Source organism: Mirounga leonina, unplaced genomic scaffold, assembly GCF_011800145.1.
Source record: "Mirounga leonina isolate KUSES-001 unplaced genomic scaffold, KU_Mleo_1.0 Mir_151, whole genome shotgun sequence".
Taxonomy (NCBI): Eukaryota; Metazoa; Chordata; class Mammalia; order Carnivora; family Phocidae; genus Mirounga; species Mirounga leonina.
The window spans coordinates 29,092,475-29,116,394 of NW_023270377.1; the positions used below are offsets into that span (position 1 = coordinate 29,092,475).

At 41.0% G+C, this 23,920-nt stretch overlaps 1 protein-coding gene across 4 annotated transcripts in view; it reads left to right on the forward strand.

Moving 5' to 3' along the window:
• INO80D (INO80 complex subunit D) overlaps nt 1-19,780 on the forward strand; it is a 65,880-nt gene extending 46,100 nt beyond the window's left edge. For 3 of the 4 annotated variants that reach the window (XM_035007309.1, XM_035007311.1, XM_035007308.1), the window contains exons 7-10: nt 452-585; nt 5,477-5,694; nt 6,422-6,579; nt 8,692-19,780. In XM_035007309.1, the coding sequence (XP_034863200.1) occupies nt 452-585; nt 5,477-5,694; nt 6,422-6,579; nt 8,692-9,857 (1,676 nt within the window). In that variant the 3' untranslated portion in view covers nt 9,858-19,780. The remainder of the gene's footprint in view (nt 1-451; nt 586-5,476; nt 5,695-6,421; nt 6,580-8,691) is intronic. The other variant, XM_035007310.1, reaches the window with a different exon arrangement.
• The last annotated feature ends 4,140 nt before the right edge of the window (nt 19,781-23,920 follow it).

Here is a 23,920-nt window from a genome sequence, read left to right on the forward strand (position 1 = left end):
CGTAAAGGAGACTCCTATTAGGAGACCTTTAGCAAAATAGACTCCTTTAGAAGTATCTTCTGATAAATTCAGCAATTCTCATTTCCTATATCAGTATTTGGCTTGGTTCTTCAGCTTTTATGGATAAGAAAATTTATTAGTAAACACAAATAAGGAAAGAAGCAGATTTTTTTTCTTAAAGACTAAAGTATTTAGAGAGAGAGTGCGTGCGTGCATGCGGTGAGGGAGAGGGCAAAGGAGAGAGAATCTCAAGCAGACTCCCCACTGAGCACGGAGCCCCGTACGGGGCTTGATCCCATGACCCTGAGACCACAACCTGAGCCAAAACCAAGAGTTGGGCGCTTAACCAACTGTGCCCCCAAAGGGGTCCAGAAGTGAATTTTATATAAAAATTGAAAACTTAAGTAATTTGAGTTTCAGTGCATTATATTCCTAACTTTGAAAACCACAGATATCCTCTTGAACCGCTCTCAGCAGCTTTTCTCAAGTTGCACGGCCAAGTTTGCAGACGGACAGCAGTGCTCTGTGCCCGTGTTCGACATTACACACCAGACCCCTCTGTGTGAAGAACATGCCAAAAAAATGGTGAGTTCACATTTTCTTTTCTTTTTCTTTTTTTTTTTTTTTAAGATTTTATTTGAGAGAGAGAGAATGAGAGAGCAAGCACATGAGAGGGGGGAGGGTCAGAGGGAGAAGCAGACCCCCCGCTGAGCAGGGAGCCCGATGTGTGGGACTTGATCCCAGGACTCCAGGATCATGACCTGAGCTGAAGGCAGTCGCTTAACCAACTGAGCCACCCAGGCGCCCTCACATTTTATTTTCTGCAGCAGAGACTTTCAAATGGACAGCAATCCATAGTAGAAAGTATCTGTTGACTTAGTACAAACTGTGTGTGTATGTAAATATATGTTAATATATAAATATGTATATAAATATTAATATATAGATATATATGTGCTGGTCATGATCCACTGAATTAATTTCATAGCTAATTAAAAAAAAACTGTTCTAGAAGGTATTTAGTAGTTACTTACATATGGTTATTTTGTTATCTATCCCTATTCTATACCTCCCTTTTCCTTAAGGTACATTTTCTTGTACTTAACAGATTATTCAAGCTTTCTTTGCCCCATTTCTCTAGATTTTTGCTTTTTTATATACAATTCTGTGAATGTCTTAGATATTTGATGACATTTCAGCCACAAGCCAATGTTTTCTGTAATTAAGTGCATTTTTATTGTTTTTACCCAGATACTTGGCTGAGTTCGGCTGTTTGCTAGGTAGTATGTAAGGTATATGTATTAAAAAGCTGAATAAGACCAATCTTTCCCTCTGTAAGCATTTTGTAGTTCTAAGGGTGCACCAGGGTAACTGCATGGCCATTGGACCAGGACTTAATAATATAAGGCTGTGATCCTGGTGTTGCCACCAGCAAAATGTGTAGCAAGGACTGTTTTAAGTTAAAAATCCCAGCTGAGTGTAGCAAACATTTGTAGCCATCAATCCACAGTGAGAGGCTCACACTGGATGATAAAAACCATACAAATCTCTTGGCTCTGTGTTCAAACGTTCTTGAATCCAAGCACGTAGTACCAGCTTGGCTACTACCATTCTAGCCTCAGTTGTCCTCACCTTTGCCTGGATGACTCTAATAGTTTCCTAATTGGTCCCCCTTGCTCTAGCCGTGCCCCCTACCCCCAGACGTATTGTTCACATAGCAGCTAGAGTAGGCTGTATGGGCTCCACTCCCTTTGAGTTCACGTGCCGTAAAATTCACTCCTTTTGCTCCACAGTTCTCTGAGTTTCACAATACACACAGTCCTGTAACCACCGACGTAATCAAGATACGCCATTAACCCCCCACATTCTCTTGTGTTACCCCCAGCCCCTGCAGTCTACCCCTCCCTCTGTCTCCACTGAAGTCTTCCTGCCCCTACAATTTTACATTTTCCAGAATGTCTTATAATTGGAATCCTACAGTATGTGGCCATCTCAGCAGGCCTTTGAGAATATACATGTGATCGTTTTAGTTTCCTGGTCAGAACCTTCCAGTGGCTTTCCATCATAGCCTGAATCAAATCCAAGATTCTCACCCTGGCCTACGAGACTTGCTGATCTGGTCTTTGCAGTCTCTCCAGCTGCATATAGTAGCCCCTTCACTTTCAGAGTTCTAGCAACATCAGCCTTCTTGCTGCTGTTTCAGCACTCGAAGCTTGCTCGCACCTCATGGGCTTTGTGCTTGTTTGTCCCTTTTCCTCCATTTCTGCATGCCTCACTCCTTCATTCAGGTTTCCGATCAGATGTCACTTCATCAAAGAAGTCTTCCACCTCCTCTCCACCCCTGTCATTTTTTTTTTTTAAAGATTTTATTTATTTGTGAGAGAGAGAATGAGAGACAGAGAGCATGAGAGAGGGAGGAGGGTCAGAGGGAGAAGCAGACTCCCCGCCGAGCAGGGAGCCCAATGTGGGACTCGATCCCAGGACTCCAGGATCATGACCTGAGCCGAAGGCAGTCGCTTAACCAACTGAGCCACCCAGGTGCCCCCGCCCCTGTCATTTTTTATCCTCAAAACTCTACCTTGTTTTTCTTCCTAACAGTGATATCAGCCTGATACTATATTATCTATTAATTAGTTTGTTTATTGCCAGTATTCCTCTACTAGAATGTCAATTTGACAAAGGCAGGAACATTTTTTGTTCATTGCTATATCCCCAGTGCTTAGAACAAAGATGCTCAGTAAGTCATTGTTGAATAACAGTTGGGCACATGGCTGGGAAAGGTTGAAATTCGGAATTAGGTTCAGCCACTGGACAGAACAGCCATTGGTAGAAGCAGCTCAAGCTACAGGAAGTCCAGGCTGATACACAGAACTTGGTATTCGATGAGTATGAACCCATACGACAGATGGGTAAATGCAGTGTCCTGGCACGTAAGTAGGAGACAGTGAGCAAGTTGGGAGTGAATAGTGTAGGCAATGGATGGATGGCATGAGGAAAGCCTCTAGGGCCTGGAGGCACCAGTGCTCCGGAGGAGCTCTGTAGGGGACTACCAAGAGCCCACAGGGCCTCAGGCGGGGGCAGTTCTGTGTGGAGTACCTGGCACATGACCAACAACATTGTTGGGCTACAAGGCATAAACTTAGGAGGATAAGACATACACCTAGAACCAGAACTAGGTGGTACCGGAGTGTCTTACAAGTAGGACGTGTAGATCTTGGGCTCCATAACCTTTCTCCTGCCTAACATCCACACTGGTCCTAGGGGGAGAGCCTGGGGTGGATGCCCAGCACCCTGGTGGGTACCAGTGGTTGCTCAGACACTGTTTGTTGAATTAAATAGCTGATAATAATAAAAGTAGACCTCAAGTATTGAGCCAAAGAACTACAGATGCTGGGAAACAGCCTTTCTTTTTTTGTTTGTTTCATAAATTTGTACATTTGTGACTTGAGTCTGTAATTTAGATCCAAGTATTTGGCTAGTATTAAACTTCTTTTGCATTTCCTGAATTGATAATTTAATTTTATTCTTTCTTGTCTTGAATTTGTTTGCTAGTATTAATAACTAGTTTTAGTTATTAGTTTTCAAATACTTTGTACTCATTTTATGTCTTTAGTTACGAGTTATTAATGAATTCACTAAATCAAAAGTGACATCAATTGTAAAAACCACAATTGTTTTATATACCACCAAGAAATTTAAAAAATGGGGCACGGTGCATTTCTTACCACTTACAATTTTTGTTTTATATTTATCAAAATAGCTTCTTTAGACTTAATCAGGCATAGATTTTTATCTTTTCTAAAGCTCCTGGTTTCCGCTGAATTACTTGACGCGGGAAAGGCAGTGTTTTCTGTGTACATCAACTGTAACAGTTTTGTTTACTTCGTGGTTGTGTTCCTTTCTCATTTGGTTGTTGCTTTACAAAAAAAAAGGAATTGTGGTCAGATCTTCAATAATGAGTATTTGCTTCACTAATGACAGTTGTATACGCTGCTTCTCTTTGTGCTTTCGCACACTCAGCTTTTCCTCTTCGTGTAAAACCAATAACACACATCCCTCGACTCAAAACAGCAACAGTACCAAGAACATACGCACATCTGTAGGCAACGCCAACTATCATGACCATCACCAGGCCAACAGCAGTTGTAAGATGGACCTCAATTACAGAGATGCTACAATGTGTAACTTGGAACTAATGAAACACAGTATTCAGATTGAAGGGTGGCCACTGAAGAAGTCTGGTTATATGGTCAGTTTCTTGTTCTTCCTGGCTGGTTCTTCCTCTCTCTGCTCACTTAATTGGAACAGTTTTATAACACTGAAGTCCCACGGTCTCTCTTTACCGGTCTCCCTGGCCTGGGTCAATGACTGGAAGGACTTCTACTGTGTCATGATTTCTGAGGCTACATCTCCACCCCATTCTTTATCCCTTATACCGTTTTCTCCTATCTCCTGGGACATCTTCATACCTCAAATTTTGAGCCAAACTGAATTCTTTAACTTTTCTTCTGAATCCTTATTCTGCTGTGTGCTCTGTTCCAACTAATGATATCATCTAACATCTAACAGTCAGCCCTAGAAACCCTAGAGGCGTCTTCGACTGCTCTCTTCCCTTCATCCTCACCACATCCAAGGAGCTGTCAAATCTTGAGAATTCTGTCCCTACAGGGCCTTGCTTTTCCATTCCCACTCATATCGCCTTAGTCGTTTACCTTGTATTGACTGTTGAAGTAGCCCTCTGGAAATAATGCCTCCACTTCCCCTTGCTACCAGCCTAGTTACTCCTTTCAAAACATGTCAAGTTGTGTTAATCCTTTCATCAAAAATCATTTCACATTGCCTCTAAGATGAAGTTGAAAATCCTTAACAGGGTATTCAAAGTCATATACGATCTGGTCCTAAACTTTACAGCTTACTTTCATATTCCATCCTCCATACGCCACACCCCAAGCACCAATCATACCTGGTTATTTGCTGTTCTTTTTGTCTTGTTTGTGCCATTTCCTTTTAATCAAGCAAAATTACAAATAATTGATTTTCCTTTTGTGTACCCATAGAAGGTCATTATTACCCTATTTTCTCTGTACTGTATTTATGTATACTTGTATTCATGTTTTTCCTATGGAAGAGTAAGTTCTTTGAGAGTGCAATTACATTTCATTCATTATATTTTTATACTACAGCACCTATCCCGATGTCTTTTTTTTTCCCCCCTGTCCCTTCTACCACCTGCACCACCCCCTTGGCCTGCCATGGTCTCACAGTATGGGATGAACTGTATGTATATATTGAATTGATTTGAATTAAACTAAAAAATGAAGTCTTTATTCATTTATTCATTGCTCTGCATAGTTGTAGGCATGCAGTATGCTTTAGGCATTCCACAGAATGTTAAGAGATATATTTTTTTTCAGGTAGCTGTTAGGTTTTTCCTAAACGGTCTCAGTTTAAAAGTACCCATTTATTCATTCCGAAGGATAATTTCTTGAGAGGAGATAGCTCCCGTAAAGTTCAGCACCAGCAGCAGAGGAAACCCAGGAAAAAAACCAAGCCTCCTGCACTTACCAAAAAACACAAGAAGAAGAGAAGGCGTGGACCTCGTCGACCCCAAAAACCCATTCCCCCTGCAGTACCCCAAGGGAACCTCAGCATGCCCACCAGCGTCTCACTGCCAGTGGAGGTTGCTCAGATCCGGTCAGTGACGGTGCCAAAGCTTACGTTTCCTTTCTGTGTTCGATGGTTCTCAGAACATCTAGCTTGCGTTCTTCTCTAGCGTTGCGGCCGGCCTCCAGAAGCCATTTCGATAAATCAGCCTAGGCTTTGTAGATTTCAGTGTAATTTTTACCCAGTACTTGACTGAGTGAGATCTGAAATAAAGCTTTTGGTTATAACACAGAAAGCAGATGCCGAAATTGAGAATTTAATTGTCTACTCTCAGATTTTTCTGTTTTAACAGAAATTTCATATATGTGTCAACAGAAAGATTGCATCAGAATTCTAATGCATTACTAATTTTGGCAGGGGTTAGCATTTTCACCAGATGAATGAGGCTTCTGTTTCAGCTAAGCATCTCCATTTTATCTGTTTATGTCATTTTTAAAAATTATTATTTCGACTAGATTTGTAATTTACTAAAAAGTATGAAGACACAGTGCACAAAACTAATTCATGCTACTAATTTGAAGTTAGAAATACCATCTCGAAATGGTTGCCTTCTCTTTAATACCTGGTTAAAAGCTGCAGAAAAGTGTGACTGGATGGTGAGGTCTTCCTTTTGCTTTCACATTTCCTTCTCTGAAAGTAGGAAAAGGAGACAGTTTGAGTTAGGATTTTCCATCTTCGTGTTTGATGAACTTGTCTTGGGGACACTAGTGTGAAGGGAAAAGGGGAGTGGTGGGGCCAACCATGTCCTCTTCCCTAGGAGCCCGTCCACGCCGGAGCTGAGTGCTGATGAGTTGCCGGATGACATTGCCAATGAGATCACTGACATTCCACATGACTTGGAATTGAACCAGGAGGACTTTTCAGACGTCCTGCCACGGCTACCTGATGACTTACAAGACTTTGATTTTTTTGAAGGTGTGGTCAACATTTTGATTCAAGACTTTTTTTTTTTAATGAGTTTTTAAAAAGGGAAATCGTGTTTTTGAGATGTGTTTGAAGTACCCCTCCTCATGGATAGAAAATGCAGCACCGCTAAAGCTATTTTCCCCGTTCCAGAAGGCAAGGGCTGTGTGGTTTTTCTCACCATACTGTAGGCTTAGTAAATTGATCATTCAGTTGTTAGGTTTTTAACTTTGTTGCTTTAAAAAGGAGTCATTTTACTTTGTTTTTCAACAAAAACTTTTTTTTTTTTTTTTTTTTTTTAAGATTTTATTTATTTGTCAGAGAAAGAGCATGCACAACCAGGGGGAGCCCCAGGCAGAGGGAGAAGCAGGCCTCCTGCTGAGCAGGGAGCCTGATGCGGGACTCGATCCCAGGACCCTGGGATCATGACCTGAGCCGAAGGCAGACATTTAACGACTGGGCCAACCAGGTGTCCCAACAGAAACATTTTAAACTTGAGTTAATTGAAGCCTTTTAGAACTTGTCCTAATCTTAATTACCTGTACGTCAGTTGAAGTGCATTTTTCCAAAACTAAGTTTGCTTAATCCCACCAGTTCTCTGGTGCTTTCAGGGGAAACCTTTTATATTCTTAGAATGTTTCTTTCCCCATTAAAAACTGGGTATTTTTGTGGTGATTAGTCAAGTTCCCCACTATATAGTTTTGGTTTTTTTAAAGATTTTATTTATTTGACAGCGCAAGCAGGCAGAGCAGCAGGCAGAAGGAGAAGCAGGCTCTCTGCAAAGCAGGAGCCCGATGCAGGACTCGATCCCAGGACCCTGGGATCATGACCTGAACCACCTAGGCATCCCTAGATTTTTTATATTGGAAATGAAATCAGCAGCAGCCCATGGGCTTCCATCTTACGAAAAATAGAACGAAAGGAGCAGGATTAGCAGGTCACACAAAAGCATTTTAAAAGATAATGTCTGAGTGGAGGGGAGTGCGGGGTGCTCACATGCAAGCATGAGTCTCTCTGTTCCAGTCTTCCGCAGCCGCCCTCCAGCTGGAGGAAGGAGTTCAAGAGCAGAAGAACCAAGGGGGGATTCCTACACAGCCTTTTGTCTCCAGTCTGAACCAATATGATATGTTTCCTATTTTTATGATTTTAACATAAGTTTACGTAAAACCATATGTGTAATTAGACTGGTCACCGTGCTTTTTAAGTTGGTATTGCTTACAATCCTTAAGAATTTAATGCTTTGATGAGTTGGGTTTAGGGAGTACTGTGAATAAACTGAAGATGTGATGCAGGTTCCAAGACAGCTCAACCTTTCAGGCCTGTCCTATGGATTCATATTCACTCTTTCGTTCCAATCCAGTCCTTGGAAGATTCTCCATTCCACAGGGATTCTCTTTAATAGAATATTGATTTGGTTTGGTTTTGAAGATTTACTTATTTATTAGCGAGCACTCACATGTGTGGGGGGAGGGGCAGAGGGAGAGAATCTCAGACTCCTCGCTGAGCGTGAAGCCCAACGTGGGGCTTGATCCCACGACCCTGAGGTGATAACCTGAACTGAAATCAAGAGTTGGATGCTTAACCAACTGAGCCACACAGGCCCCCATGGTTTTTTTTGTTGCTGTTGTTTGTTTTTTGTTTTTTTAAGGTTTTATTTATTTATTTGAGAGGGAGAGAGCGCATGCCCATGGGTGAGGGAGAGGGAGAAGCAGATTCATTGCCGAGCAGGGAGCCTGACGTGGGACTTGATCCCAGGACCCTGGGATCATGACCTGAGCTGAAGGCAGACGCTTAACTGACTGAGCCACCCAGGCGCCCATTTTTTAAAAGATTGATTTATTTATTTGAGAGAGAGAGAGCGTGTGTACGGGGGCGGGGAGGGGCAGAGGGAGCGAGAAACTTTTAAGAAGACTTGGGACACTCAGCATGGAGCCCAACTTGGGGCTCTGTCTCACGACGCTGAGATCATGACCTGAGCTGAAATCAAGAGTCAGAGCTCAACCGACTGAGCCACCCAGGCGCCCCTTTAATAGAATATTGTTAAAAAGTAATTCAGATGTGTGGTTTTGTGGTATGGCACCAGTAAAAGCTCTGCTGATTCTTGATGGCTTTTGTTTTTCTCAGGAAAGAATGGAGACCTCCTTCCAACTACCGAAGAGGCCGAGGAACTTGAACGGGCCCTGCAGGCTGTAACTTCTCTTGAGTGCCTGAGTACCATTGGGGTACTTACCCAGTCAGATGGTGTGCCAGTCCAGGAGTTGTCAGATAGAGGAATAGGGGTGTTCTCCACAGGTACTGGAGCTTCAGGAATTCAGTCCTTGAGCCGAGAAGTTAACACGGACCTAGGGGAGCTATTGAATGGGCGCATAGTACATGATAATTTTTCTAGTCTAGAGCTGGATGAGAACCTGCTCCGTTCTGCTACCTTGTCTAACCCACCTACACCCCTGGCAGGGCAGATCCAGGGGCAGTTCTCTGCCCCAGCCAACGTTGGCCTTACTTCTGCCACTCTGATCAGCCAGAGTGCACTTGGGGAGAGAGCCTTCCCAGGACAGTTTCATGGACTACATGACGGCAGCCATGCCTCCCAGAGGCCACACCCTGCCCAGCTGCTGAGCAAGGCAGATGACCTCATCACCTCACGACAGCAATACAGCAGTGATCATTCACACTCCTCGCCCCATGGAAGCCATTACGATAGCGAGCACGTGCCGTCTCCCTACAGTGACCATATCACCTCTCCCCACACAGCATCTTATTCTGGTGATAATATGGCAGCTACCTTTTCAGCAGAGATGCCCATTATGGCGCAGCACTTGCTCCCAACCCAACTTGAGGTGCCACTTGGAGGAGTCGTAAACCCCAGAACTCACTGGGGCAATCTCCCTGTCAACCTTGGAGATCCCTCTCCATTTAGCAACCTTCTCGGCGCAGATGGACATCTTCTTTCCACTTCCCTATCCACACCACCCACCACGTCGAACTCAGAGACCACACAGCCTGCCTTCGCCACCGTGACCCCCAGCAGCTCCAGTGTGCTTCCGGGGTTACCGCAGACCAGCTTCAGTGGCATGGGGCCTTCTGCTGAACTCATGGCCTCCACCTCTCCCAAGCAGCAACTCCCTCAGTTCAGCGCAGCCTTCGGCCACCAGCTGAGTTCTCACAGTGGCATTCCTAAGGACCTGCAGCCCAGCCACAGCTCGATAGCCCCTCCTACAGGCTTCACAGTAACAGGTGCCACAGCTACAAGTACCAATAATGCATCTTCTCCCTTTACCTCCCCTAACTGAGCGTGTCTGTGTGTTTGCAGGCAGGTGGGGAACCTGGTGTTTTCTATCTTTGTTTCCTGTTTAGCATCCCTTTCCCCCTTTTCCTAAAGAAGATTTTAAAAATAACAGATGGGGACTAAAGGGGAACTCCCTTTCCCGGTTCAGCAAGCAAGCCTGCGGCGGACCTTGCTTCAGTGTTCACGCGTGCTCCTTCGCACTGGTGCTCATTCCCTCCTGGCGGGTTCTCTCTACCCCAATGGTTTCCTTAGTGGCTCAGCACAGTGACTGGCTAGAGTTGATTTTTAGCAGCAAGTCCTAGAAGTGGAAGATACCTCAGATTACCAGTGCCCTTTACTATTTCCTAGTATTCAGATCAATGCTTTCCATTCTATGACCAGGTCTTTACGGAGGTGGTTCTAGATAGAATGGTCCTATTCATTGAGTTCCTGTGTAAGCGGTAGCGGTGGTGCATAGCGGGCAGATCGAGGCTCTGCCTTAGCACCAACTGCTAGACACCACATGAGGCCAGGATTCCATCCCTAATTGTGATCATGTTCAATTAAAAAGAAAAAAATTAGTCTTTTGACCGCCTTTGTGTATGTGTGTGCCCATGTGTGTGTTTTTGTGCAGGGCAGGAAGCAGCTGTCCCGTTGTTGTTGTTGTTGTTGTTGTTGTTGTTTTATTTCTTTTTCCTAACGAGCATAAGGCTCTGACTTCTCCTTTCCCACATCTCAGAACCCTTATCAGGTTGGTCATTCCCCCTGAATTAGCGAAGTCTCCCGCGCACAGAGGGTGGTGGGCTGATGATGCGAATTGCACAAGCCCGTTCTGCTCGGTGATCCGAGAATGCAGAAAGCCGAATTCACGTCAGGGCCGTGCGGACACCACAGAAAGCTCACGTGGAGTGACTGCAGGGTTGCTGAGATTCTGAGGTCCGGTGGTTACTTTGCCTTTTTAGATGCGCATTTTGTTTCTCCATCCCTCTCTCATGGAATACGTTCACGAGATGTAATTATAAAAAGACCGTATTTTGATGTGAAAAGCAGGATAGGTCAGCTAGATTTGGAAAGATGGGATCTCTGAACTCCTTGATCCGTCTTTTACTTTTGACTTTTTCATGTTTACAGTAGTGATTCTTCGGTAAGATTTGTAAAATGTTGAAGACACTTGTAGAATCAATGTACCAGTTGTGAAGTGATGTGTAATATCTGAAGGATACACATTTTAAAGTTTCTTTCAGAGCAGAATATGGAAATTAGACATAAATTGTACCCACCCTTTGGTACTTTTAAAATAATTGAAGTAGTTAGGTTTAAGTTTGGGGAAATTTTTTTTAAAGTACCAGGATTTTAGGGTTAAAAATCATATTGTTTAGTGAGTTGGTGACTATGAAATAAATCTATGAGGTTTCTTTTTACCTGCCTTCTCCCCTGCCCCCTCCCCAAGGGTGGAACTAGATTCTAAAGGCATCTGTGCTCTGCTTTTGCTGAGAAGTTTCACTGTCCCCTGAGATACCATTGGCTATTTGTACCTGAGTCTAGTCTAATTTACATATATATATTTTAAAAGATGAGTAGAAAGAACATATCTATTAATGATGTGATATAATAATTCATTTGTCAGGGAATATTTGATCTTAATTCCTTTTCAATAGGTAAAGATTTGGATGTATTTTCCTACTTCCTATATGTATTCTCTTTATGCCATGCTAATTCTAACCAGTCCCTTCTTTTGAAAGCTTTTCTTTCTCTGCTTTTTAAAGGAATGATGGTGATCAGCAGGCATTATGCAGATACCACGTGCCTGAGATTATGGAGGGGAAATGTCACATGACTGTATGAAATCATTATATGCCCTACTTTGTATTTATTGAAGTTTTCTTTTTGTGGGCCAAAAATACATTTGTAATATATTTAGTTTTTTTTTTTTTTAATCATGATAATTGATTGGAAGATTTATTTTTTAATAGCTTTGCCTTTTTTGCAGATTGAGAAATTTCTAAATTATAAATTATGTCACAAAGCAAAATTATATTTGGTATCACCATAAATTTCTATTCTGAATGGTGAGGACAGATCATTTGAGCATCTCTCACCTGTGAACCTATGTTAGGAAGCTTTTTTATTTTAATGTACTGTAATGAAATGATGACGAGTAGTTACCTCTGCTCAAAAGTATCACTTCATTTGCTCTACTCTTTCACTTCCCATTCAGATTACCCCTAGATAACTGTCTGTTCCCAGCAATCGCTCTAGTCTCCATCGTGTACTCATCCAAGGTTGTAGCAGCGCACCGGCTATCTTATCTACCGGCCCTTCTCTGACAGCAAAGGGAAAGTCATGGGCAGTCGGTTTGAACTTCTCTGGCTCTTTGTCCCTCGTGGTAGCTGCTTAAAATTCTTCAGTTATCCAAACTGAGTTTGCAGTAAGTTGCACATTTTCTTGTTCGCAATTTTCTGTTTTATGTGCATTGAAAAGCCCTTTCCTGCTTTCTGGTAAGGAGGCATAAAATGATCAGGAATGTTGCCAGTTTCAGCTTCACACCAAAAACTTTGAGTCAGTTCATTTTTGTTTAGATGCCCACAGGGATAGCTGAAGAAGGGGCGCCCGTAGGAAGTACCAGTGTAGGTTTGAGGAATTAGAAAAAAAAAAAAAAAAAAACACAAAAAAACCCCCCAACAAATTTGTCCTTTCATTTCGTCTCCTTCAAAACCAACATCCAAGCTTGCCATTTGCTTTGCTCTTGCGGCTTCTTGTGAGTCCCTTTTCGAAAGAGAGAAGAACATCTGTGAACCCAGAGATAACCCGTTAGGTTTTTCTTTTAGCTAATGGAGAGCAATTCTAGTCTGTTAGTAGGTTTGCTGTTCATGTGTAGAGAAAGGAATGAAGTGTCTTTTACTCCAGAAATATGAAAATTTGTGTCTTTCAAATAGCACTTACGCTATCATAAGGCAATACTGGAATCAAAAACAAATTTTATGTAAGGTCCTAATTAGGTGGAAACTAGCTTTTATTCTAGTGTGAAACTCATGAGAAATGGTGGCAGAGAAGTTCACTCTGTTTCTGCAGTTCTTTGGGACCATTTATAAAGGCCAGTTAGATTGTGTTAATGTGATTTATTTACAAAGTTGCTGCAGTTCATGGATACATTCTGTACTCAGAGAATCTGAATTCCATTCTAAGGAATGATACTCACTGGCTGTGATCTTATAGCATTGAAAAAAAGATGTGTTTTCTCTCCTTTACTCTCTCTGCATAATTGTTAATATTATTTTAATTAAAGTACTTAAGACATTGTTTTTTCCTCTGTAAAAATGGCTTAGTAATTTGCACATCTGCGTAGGTTATGTAGCTAGTAAACAATTCACAATAGTAAATAGCAATTACACTTAACCCACCAAATGACAGACTATGCAATGGAAAAATTTTGTAATTATCGTCACATAGCTTATACGGTGAAGGATTTTTTTTTTCCCTCTCTAGTAACCTACCATGTGAGATAGAACTGCTTTATAAATGACTTCCTGAGCAATTTCATGCTGGCAGGCACTGCGGTGTGTCTGGTGACCCTCCACGAAAAGACTATAATTTAATGAGAAGCAAATAGTAGGTATGGAGATAAAGTTGGAAAATGTGGGGTTTTTTTTTTTTTTTCCCCTTTTCCTTAAAATTGTAGTTACCGTCTCGAGTGGCATCAGGCTAAAGAAAGCTAATACTTTATCTTTGCCAAATAATTATTTATAAGATTTATTTCTTCAACAAGCCCAGTCTCTCAACTGCAAGCTAAGAATCCTCACTTTCTGTGACTAACACTAAAGCTTTTCCTTATGAGAGCTCATTCGCAGTCCTTGATCACAACCCAGAGGCAAAGACAGTGCTTTGATTTGGAAGGAAACAGTGTCTGTGATCCATGCCCAATCTGTAAGCTTTCTTCTTATGTGAAAGAATTTATATTTCTATTGACCTGTACCATTCAGTTTTGTTTTGTTTTAAGTAGGCTCCACACCCAGTGTGGGGCTTGAACTCACAACCCTGAGATCGAGAGTCACATGCTCTACCGACTGAGCCAGTCACATGCCCCTGTACCATTCGGGGTTTTTACCAGTTGGCCCTCGACTTTTGAGTCTATGTAGGTAACTCCCACGCCATCAGCTCATGTTACTTGCCTGCAGTCCTTCCTGCGCCCTGGCATCATGGGGGTGGTGGTGGCGGTCGTAGGCTGCATCAGCAATGTTTGTGTGAGGCAATCACCTTCTCTGCAAGTTAGTTCCATAGGTGGTTGTGGATTGGTATTGCAAAAAGATGAGGATATTCATAACACTAAACTCATTATTTAATAGGTTTGGAATTCATTAAAAAATTTTTTTTAGGTATCTAGTTTTCAGATTCTTCAGCCTCTTTCGTTTTAGCCTTTTAACATTCTACTAAATTCTGTTTTTAATCTGGTATATATAGATGAATCTAATACAGTGGTCTTCTGCATGGTCAGCAGAACTCTGCAGGTGAATGAGGCGATTTCAAGGATTCCTTAGAAGAAAATGTAGTCATACTGAATAGTCTTCATCTGTATCTCTTTCATCACCAACACCTACGTCGTTCCAAGGATTTTTTCCTGATGAGAAATACACTTCTTGGGGGTGAGGTAGGAGGTGGAAATATATATGTCATAGAACATAGATTTTTTTTTTTTCCCTCTCACAATACATTGGAAATATGGAATCTTCACTGGCATTCTGTAGAAAGGTTAAACAATGACTTCCTAATATCTGGAGCCTTATGAGCTCTCCAATATCCTATTCTGGAGGGAACCAGAATCCATGTTTAGTAGATTAAAGTAACACTTTAAATGCTATCTTTTAGAAGATTTGAAATAAAATACCAGTGAAGGACCTATTTGGGTATCTTATCTGTTAAGCATTTCCCCCTGACCAGTGAGTTGGGAAAGAAAACCTAAAATACAAGTGAATAATTATGTCTCCTAATAGTCAGTGTCATTATGCAAACACCATGGGGCCGACTTGGAGAGCCTCATTTCTAAATAGCAAAAATTCTCTTTCCCTTCAGCTCTAATTTCTGTTAGCATCCCTCTCTCTGCACTGTGATACAGAGCCAATAGAGGATGGGTGGCATTTCAGAGAGAGAGCAAATTTGGTATGGCTTTCTGTACCAGAAACTAGGTTCCCACATGTTGGGAATGTTTGACTACTTTGGCAGAGTTTTGGGGGATCTAAAGTTGAGTCTGAAAAACAGTGTTGTAAGAGAAAAGCTGTCTGTTAGTAAGCTCTGTTTGGGCAGCCCAGCTCTCCTTCCCTTTTCCCTCCTGCCTGCTGGCCTCAGCGCCCCCCCCCCCCCGGTCGTCAAGTCTACACACGCACCCCTGATCTGCCCTGATCCTGGCCTAAGAGTAATAAAAGCCGCCTCTTCGATTTGGTTTGGTTTTGTTTGGTTTTTGTTTGGTTTTTTTTTTTTGAGCTGGGGACCACGGAAGTAAGCTCTGTATGCACCCAAAGTTCCCCTTGGAAAATGTTCAACATGCAGTGCTGCAAAATGCCACACCATTGCTTTTGCTTGGGGAATAGACTGATTTGCCCTGAACTGACTCCACCCTGCATCGTTAAGGCCCCGTCGGCTCCGGCACATGAGTGTGCAAGTGATGGGAAGTTGGATGCTTGTGACATTGTCTTCATCTGCTCGGAAGGGTTGAAATCAGTCCCTCTTCACAGTGATTACTCTTCTCACTGTATAGTGTTGAGTATGTCTCAGGGATTCCTTGTGGAAATTAGGGCAGTTTTTAAAGTAAGAAAATAGTTTTAAAAAGAAACTAAAGGTGACTCATGATTAAAGAGAGCGCAAGAAAGAGAAAACGTTCAGTTTCGTAGCCCACCGTGTCTTGCGTAGGACTTTTTTCCTTTCTCCTTCAGGCTCTCATCTCTGCTTCAGCAAACAGAATCCTTTCCCATCACGCACAGCTTTAAAAGTTTTATTTAAAAATTTCCTTCCCCAATGAGCTTTCAGAATACTTATTGTAGATTTTAAGAGAAAAGGTATATTAATTTATACTATTAACATCACCTCATAAATTATAAGTTTTATACTAAAGCTGTATTGAGTGTAATGAATTATGTTGCCTATGTGTTTTAATAGCTTAAAAAATTATATATGAGCTTTTTTTTTTTTTTTTTTTTTTTTTTTGACAAACTAGTGAAGCACCTTTTTACACTGGATCTCTGCCGTGTCAAGGTGTATAGCTATCCTTTGCTACCTTGCAGATATATAAAATAAAAGGCTATCCTGGGGCCTCAAAATGTAGTACACCTTTAGACCATTTATTACTGCTCATTAGAACTGTTGGGAATTGTGTTTCTTTAGTAAATGATCTGTGGTTTACACTTAAGATGGCTAGAAGCTTAGTTACAGGGTAAATAGAAATACATAGATCAAGCAAAACTCCCAACTACTGTAGCTGGAATTTGTAAACTAAGTTTTTAAGACCTCTTTTATTTCCTATGGATTTATTCTTTAATTTACAGTTTATTCTGTAAGTTGGGAAGTAAAATAGAGAAAATAATAAATCTAGATGTTCTCAGTGTCTTATTCAGGAACTTTTTATCCCTCCTCACTAAGGAATTCCCACTGTGACTTAAAAATAGAATTAAATTACTTGTGTGCATGTCTCTGTTTGTGGTTTTACACACATGCAAAAATATACATTGGGGGCACGTGTGTGAGAGAGATGAATGTGTGCTTAGGTGAAAATAGAGGAAGGTAACAGAATGTATTGTAGAAATATGATTTATTTAGATGAGGCTATCAGAGTTATTTTCTCATTGTCTCTGTAGTATAAATATACCAAATTCTTCATTATGCTTTCTTCTGTTAAAAGGCTAGCTCTGATATCATGTGCATTTTATCTTAACCTTTTGATTGACTTATATTATGCTATGTTTTTAAAATGACATGAGAAACAGGTTCTAAGACCAGCCTCTCACTTTTGAGCATAAAAATATGAGAGAGAGAGAGAGAGAGACAAACCAGACATGAGCTGTGTTTATCTACTGGGGTGATGGGACCAGATCAGTTGAAACAACTTTTCTTTATGTTAATAATACATTTCTTCTTATTCTGAGTTAGAAAATCTTATTGGTCATCTTTTCTTGGTGAAGTTAAGAAAATTACAGGCTTTTTATAAATGCCATTTTTTGAAGGGACTGCTTTGTTGGAAGAGTTGGGGGGATCATTTCACCATGCATATTTCAAAGCTGGGATGATTTCACTTATTTCTAAAAATTAAAAAAAAAAATTACTCAGTTGTGCTATTACTTATGAAGTTAGCGTGCCCCTGACCTCTGTATTTTGGTTATAAGAACAATTATGCTACCCTGGACTTTTACCTGATTCATACGGAATTAAAAAAAGATACATTCCTATATTTTGAGTTTTGTCATTTTGCTATACATTCATTACTGGAGTATCTGGTGGTCTAACATAGCCAAAACTAAAGTTGTCATTAAATGCTCCGATCACATTTATTTTTAGTATCAAAAGGTCATGTACTTTGATATATGTCAAAACAACTTCTGAGAATACACCAGAATTTGTAGTTCTCTTTGAAGCCTCATTCATCTTAGGTATGGCCAAGACCTAGGAAAGCTCCACATCGTTCCTTTTATAGCTGTATTTCTGCATCTCCCAGTTTCATTCACTCTTGCTTTATGGATTTTTTAAAAATCTGCATATTTCTTGTACATATGCATGCAAATGAAAGAAGGGAGTTTGTATTGGTGCCATTTCTCCCTTCAGTTACTGGTTAATGGGATTTGCTAGAATAAATTCCCCCTGATCGAAGGGTGAAAATAGACCCTTTTGTGTATATCTGTACAGAGATGTGTATATGGGATGTGGTGGCACTTTGCTGAATGTGAACTTGCCTTGTCAATGGAAAGATTGAAAAGTATTATGTTTATTTATACATTTGTATAAATCTATATATACACGTATGTATATGTGTGTGTATAGATAAAGCTATATACATATATTTCCCTAAAAAAATGTGTGTGTGTAATAGATAAACAGCCTTTGTTAAGCAAGATTATACGTCTATGGAAAACTCAATTATTCTGTAAGCAAGAGGAGGTGACAGTCTGGAGTCCATTATCAGTGCATACCAAGATGGAAGTCCTTTGGATTATAGTCTTGTTTATGGTTATTATTATAAGTGAATTCCTGCTAGAACTATTCTTACTTGCCAGTTCCACGATTCTTTTCACTGCCTTCTCAATCTCTCATCACACTTCATTGTATTTTTTCCCCTTTATGATGTCCTCTCTAGCCAGAAGCATTTGGCTTAAGCATAGTTCAGTAACTTCTCAGTCGTTTCTTTTAAAGATCTTTCTCTCTGAAATTTTCCAGAAGATGTCAGTTTGGGTAATATTTTGTATAGTAATTTTGAGGATTGGGCATTCACCTTTGTCTCAAAAACAAATAGAAACCAACATTCAAACAAGACTAATTTTAAAGGTTTACCTAGATAATCTGGGGACATTTTACTCACATTGGAAAAGAACGTAATTATGATTTTAGTATTGATAACAGTGTGAGGTTTATTTTCTCATTTATTGTCATCAATTTGTCATTTAAAAATGTGGTTTACTTTCTGTCTTCATCATAAATTTACCATTTTCATTTTAACGGAAAGCATACTAAGTCACACATAAGCCTCTTGAATTCTAGAACTAACTCATTTTACTCATGATGACACTGCTTCAACGAATCCTTACGTGATGACTTTTGCTGTAGTTCCTTTTGACTTTTCACGCTTGTGACATTGTGTTTTACCTTTGCTGCAGCTCTCTCGCATAAACTGGCATCCCCTATATATTGTGCCTTTAAAGCTCTTATGCACACACAGACAAAGTGTATATATACATGTCAGAGCATGTGTACATATACTTTCGTATATACTCACACAGTATGTCTCGTATATATTGTGGGAGTGAATATATAGATACTCAAAGGCAATGGAATGTTGCTTCCTAGATATATATGTATATAAATCGTGTTGATATACTGTATATACACATGTATATGTGTGAGTTTTAAATGGCAATCTTCTACATTGAGCAAAATGCTGCCCCTACTGGAATATGGTCCACTGCCATGGCCGTTGTATGTAATGATTTAAAAATACATTATCGAAGATTATTTAAAGAACATTTAAAAGTCTCATCTAAAGACATCCACACATTATTTATTTATCTTCCTTTTCCTTTTTATTGTTACATTTTGTTCTAACTGAAAGGGAGACTGTCATTTTTTAAAAATGCCATCTGTCCCATGGGAGAAAGAGAGAGAGCTGGGGATTCACTTGAGGAACCCTGTGCATTTTTCCTCCCTCCAAAATGGAGATGTACCACAAACCAGCCGGTTTATTTCAGTTATAAAGCAATCCTAACATGTCCATTAGTGTATGTCAACCACCATCTTACTAGATCAACTTAATTCACCAATCTGCCTCTTCCTTTCATTAATAAATAATGATCATTGAGATCATTTTGCCTGGGGGAAGTTAACTACTCTCTAGCTGCAGGGAAATATATCACCTAATTGTTATTCTGCCTTGTTCAAAATTCAACTTTGAGAGAAGGCAGCTCTCATGAAGCTGTCTTAAGCATGTTTTGCATTTATTTAGTGAAAGGTCTTCCCAGACGTCTTTTTTTTTTTGTTTTTTGTTTTCTTTTTAAAAGAACTCGAAGTCTGCATGCACTTGCCATAGATTTAATTCCTAGTCCCCACAGCTTCAGGTGTTTTCATTAGTGCATCAATTTGACACACTGAAAGACTATGAAGAAAAAAATGAGATTTTATTTTGTGATGAGTTGGCAGCAGATTACATTTCAAGACCTTACAGAGAAAGGAACATAGATGGACAATCCTAAATTTTAAGATGTTACCAAAAAAAACAGTGAAGGAAGAGTACCCCCCCTGAAGACCAGAATGGAGAGGTTGGGGTCTGAGTGATTTCACAGAGTAGTTTAGCTGGAACTTGATATCAGGAGCAGCCTTTAACAAAGCCTCTTGGCAGTTGTATGGTACTAACTGGAGTACTGAGGTGTAAATTGAAACCAAGTTGCAGTGGGAAATCAAGGTGAGGTGGTAGCTTCTTTGGATCCAGTAAGGGACAGACGCATTGCACAGTTTTAAAATCTCTTCTTACAAAGTAACTGCACGGTAGCAAGGACTAGCAGTTCTCAAAGCCCTTCTTTTTCAGTGTTCTCATTCACCTTGGCACACAAGTATGTTTAACAGGCCATACATTAAAAATATTTACAAAAAAAAAAAAAACCTGCTTAAAGGGAACTTACAAACCGAGAATCTTGTCTGTTTTTACATGAATAGTGGCTAGAAGCTTAGTTGTATGCACAAAAGCTAAGGGGCCACCCGTTTCTGCACAGACTATAGCAGCAAGATGAGGAGGTTGGCAGGTTTGGTTAAGAGCCCCCCAGTTGTGACGGAAAGGCGTGTCTGTGGCATCGAGTGTGGTGTTGCTTGGGGGGGGGACCACATTTTGGGAGGCGATGGGCTGTTGGTTTGTAATTTCCCTTTAAACATGAAGAGATGGCTCACATTTTCCATATATATCTCAATGAATGTACTGTATTACTGTTTTAAAAATTTGATGAAATAATAATGGATTGGTCTCCTTTTGTTATCTGGTCCTTGTTTAATTTGTTTAAGGGTTTTTGTATACAAAAGTTTACATTTTTATGTATATTTTTCTTGTGTAAAAACTGATGTAATATGTGTATAAAACACTGTATGTATTATCTGTATATAGTGTGACAAAATGATTTTTCTTTCTTTCTTTTGGATGTATTAATAAATCTTGCTGTGAAGTAGTCTTGTTTTGGGGATAATTTCCTCTGCCTGGATATAGATCAAAGTTGCAAATCCATTTCCCCCTTTTGTCACTTAAATAGAGTAATTTTAAAAAATAGATCTTACATTTTATTAAGAACTCTAGGGAGATATATTCATGGTTCTTTATGGTGAGACCAACAACAATATTTGTAGTAGCTATGGATCGATTAAATGCTAGGTGAGCTTAATGTGGTATCTAGAACCTTGAAATCCAACCAGAATTTGCATTTGAAATTGTTAGATGTCATAATGGAGGTCTTACAAGCCATTTTCTATTTGATTTAATCAGAAGCTGCTTCTCTTTTCATTTTCATAGCTTCACAAGTATAAGAAGAACTTCATGCTGTATAACCGAAAGTTTAAAAAAAGAAAAAAAAAAAAACACCTCAAAGAAATGTTCTTTTCCTTTAAAGCATTGCCAAGTGTCTTCCTTGTATCTCCTTGGAATTGAATTGTTACTGTATTTTTTAATATGCAGATTGGAAGTTTTCATTTCCTGTGCTGTCTTGTTGCCAAAGGATTTTGTAGTATGCATGGAGGCTAGGATAAAATTCATAAAGAAGAGTTAGTAATCTAATCACACATTCCTTTTGTTAGAGATTTACTATTCATTTTTTGTGGAGCATTTAGACTGGTTTTGCCTCTCGAAAAGAAGTTAACATTTTGAGACTAGAAGCAGATGCCTACTCACAGTCCTAGTAAAACGGCCTGTGGTGACAACTGCCTCCATCCCCCGGCTCAGCTTCTGAAATCGACAATGTATGAAGAATATAGTTGATTTAAACTCTTGTTCATGTTTATTAAGGATGCTCCTTTTCTAAATATCTGCACAAATCACAAACTTTTGAGATTGTGCTGGCCCAGTTCCCGATTTTTTTGGAGGGGTGGAGGTGGGGAGCGAGAGAGAATCTGAAGGAGGCTCCACCCCCAGCATGGAGCCCCATGTGGGGCTCCATCTCCCCACCCTGAGATCATAACCTGAGCTGAAATCAAGAGTCAGGCGCTTAACCAACTGAGCCCCCCGCCCAGGCACCCCACTTGATTGATTAAAGAGACTAGCTTATGGGTACAACGTTTGGGTTGAGGCCACATCTTTAAGAGCTTGATGTTGAGAGCCTGTGGTCACCAAGTGAAAGCAAAAAATAGAGTTTAGAAGAGAATCTATTTTCTTTACTCGTTGTTGGTATGTCTTCACCTCCTTGTTCTTTCCTCTGTTTCATTATATATATATATAATTTTTTTTAAGTAAGCTCCATGCCCAACATAGGAATTGAACTCATGATCAAGAGTTGCATGCTTTACTGACTGAGTCAGCCGGCGCCCCATCAACAATAATTCTTGGGCGGGGGGGGAGCTTATATTATTTAAAAATCTGCTTGGGCGCCTGGGTGGCTCAGCTGGTTAAGCGACTGCCTTCGGCTCAGGTCATGATCCTGGAGTCCCTGGATCGAGTCCCGCATCGGGCTCCCTGCTCGGCAGGGAGTCTGCTTCTCCCTCTGACCCTCCTCCCTCTCATGCTCTCTGTCTCTCATTCTCTCTCTCTCAAATAAATAAATAAATCTTTAAAAATCTGCTTACCTGCATTAATTTGTACCTTTCCGCAATGTGTGGATCTATCTGAATGTTAAGGTGGTATATTTTGTTCCTTTCCCTTAACTGGCTTCCTGGAAAATTCTTTAACTGACATGTTGTGACTGTAGTCAGTTATTTTTCCTCCTTGAAATCTCTGTGATGGAGAGATGTCTACTGCTTAGCGCTCCACTTTCAGTCAAGCCCATGGTAGCGTGTGAGCGCTGTTTCTGTTCTAGGATCTTGCCAATCTTCTTTCAGGTCTTCCGTTCGTTTTCATATTCACTTATTTATATATTTTTGAGCACTTGGTGTTAGAGACAGTGGGACACCTGAAAATGAATCACACCTGGATTCTACACCCGAAGGCTTTGCCATGTAGTGGAAGAGAGAAGATGCGTCATTATACAAACAAGGTAGAAATTGCCAAGTGCTTGGAAGAGTGATAAAATGCTTTGTAAGTTCATGTCAGAAAGAGATGATTTCCAACCAAAGGAGAGAAAAATGTGTAGAGCATGGTGCCTGTGCACATTCAAGGACAGGCAATGTTGGGACATTGAGAAATGGAGAGTGTTCCAGATGGAGGAGCAGTGTAAGCGGTTTGTGGGAGAGCAGGTTGCAGCTGAACTTGACAGGTGTGAAATGCATGAAGGAGAGTGGTAAGGAATGGAGGGGAGAAGCCAATGGCTATTGCCTAGGGAGCACGGAAGGCAGAACAGGCAGGGGCACAAGACGGGTGGCCAGCTGTGATTCGGGAAGACTCGTGGCGGAGAGGTGAGGAATGGTTAGGCTACTTGATGAAGCAGAAGCTAGTCGTGGCAGTAAAAATATAAAGGAGGGAGGAATTCGAAGACTCGGAAACAGACTGATGAGATGGTGGGGCAATGGAGCAGGGACGATCGAAAGAGGCTTCACCCAGGCTTCTGGAAGAGCGCTGCTGGCAGTGGCAGAAGTGGGCGGCACTGCTCAAGACCAAGGGTTTTGAGAGAGCCAATGAGTTTATACATATATATATATATATATATATTTTTTTTTTTTTTTTTTTTTAGGGAGAGAGAGTGGGGAGGGCAAGAGAAGCTCAAGCAGGCCTCGCGCCCAGCGTGGAGCCCAACCTCACAGCCCTGAGATCACGACCTGCGCCGAAGTCAAGAGTTGGACCCTCGACCGACTGAGCCCCTCAGGCGCCCTGAGCCAGTGAGTTTTAGATTTATGAGGTCAGAGTTGGAAGCAGGGGCACCCAGTGGGCATGGGCAACCAGCAGTGCAGTTAGGGCTCAGAAGAGAGGCTCAAGCTGGAGATAGAGATTCTGCTATGGGCATAGAGTTCCTTGTGGAAGCGAGATGTAAATGATCAAGGAAGAAAGTGAAGGACAGGTTTTGGAGAGCAGCTCTATGCCATCTATTACTGCATTTTATTTACGGCCCAGAAAGAGCTCAAACACTTTCCCTAGAGTTTCCCACCCAGGGAACATGGAGCTGGTATTCACAGGCTAGCTGGCTGACTCGCCTCCTTCCCATTCCCCTGGGAGCCATGGTATTGAGGAACATCAGCCCCACCCCCCGATCCCAGCCTGCGGGTGTGCACTGACCCCCACACTCC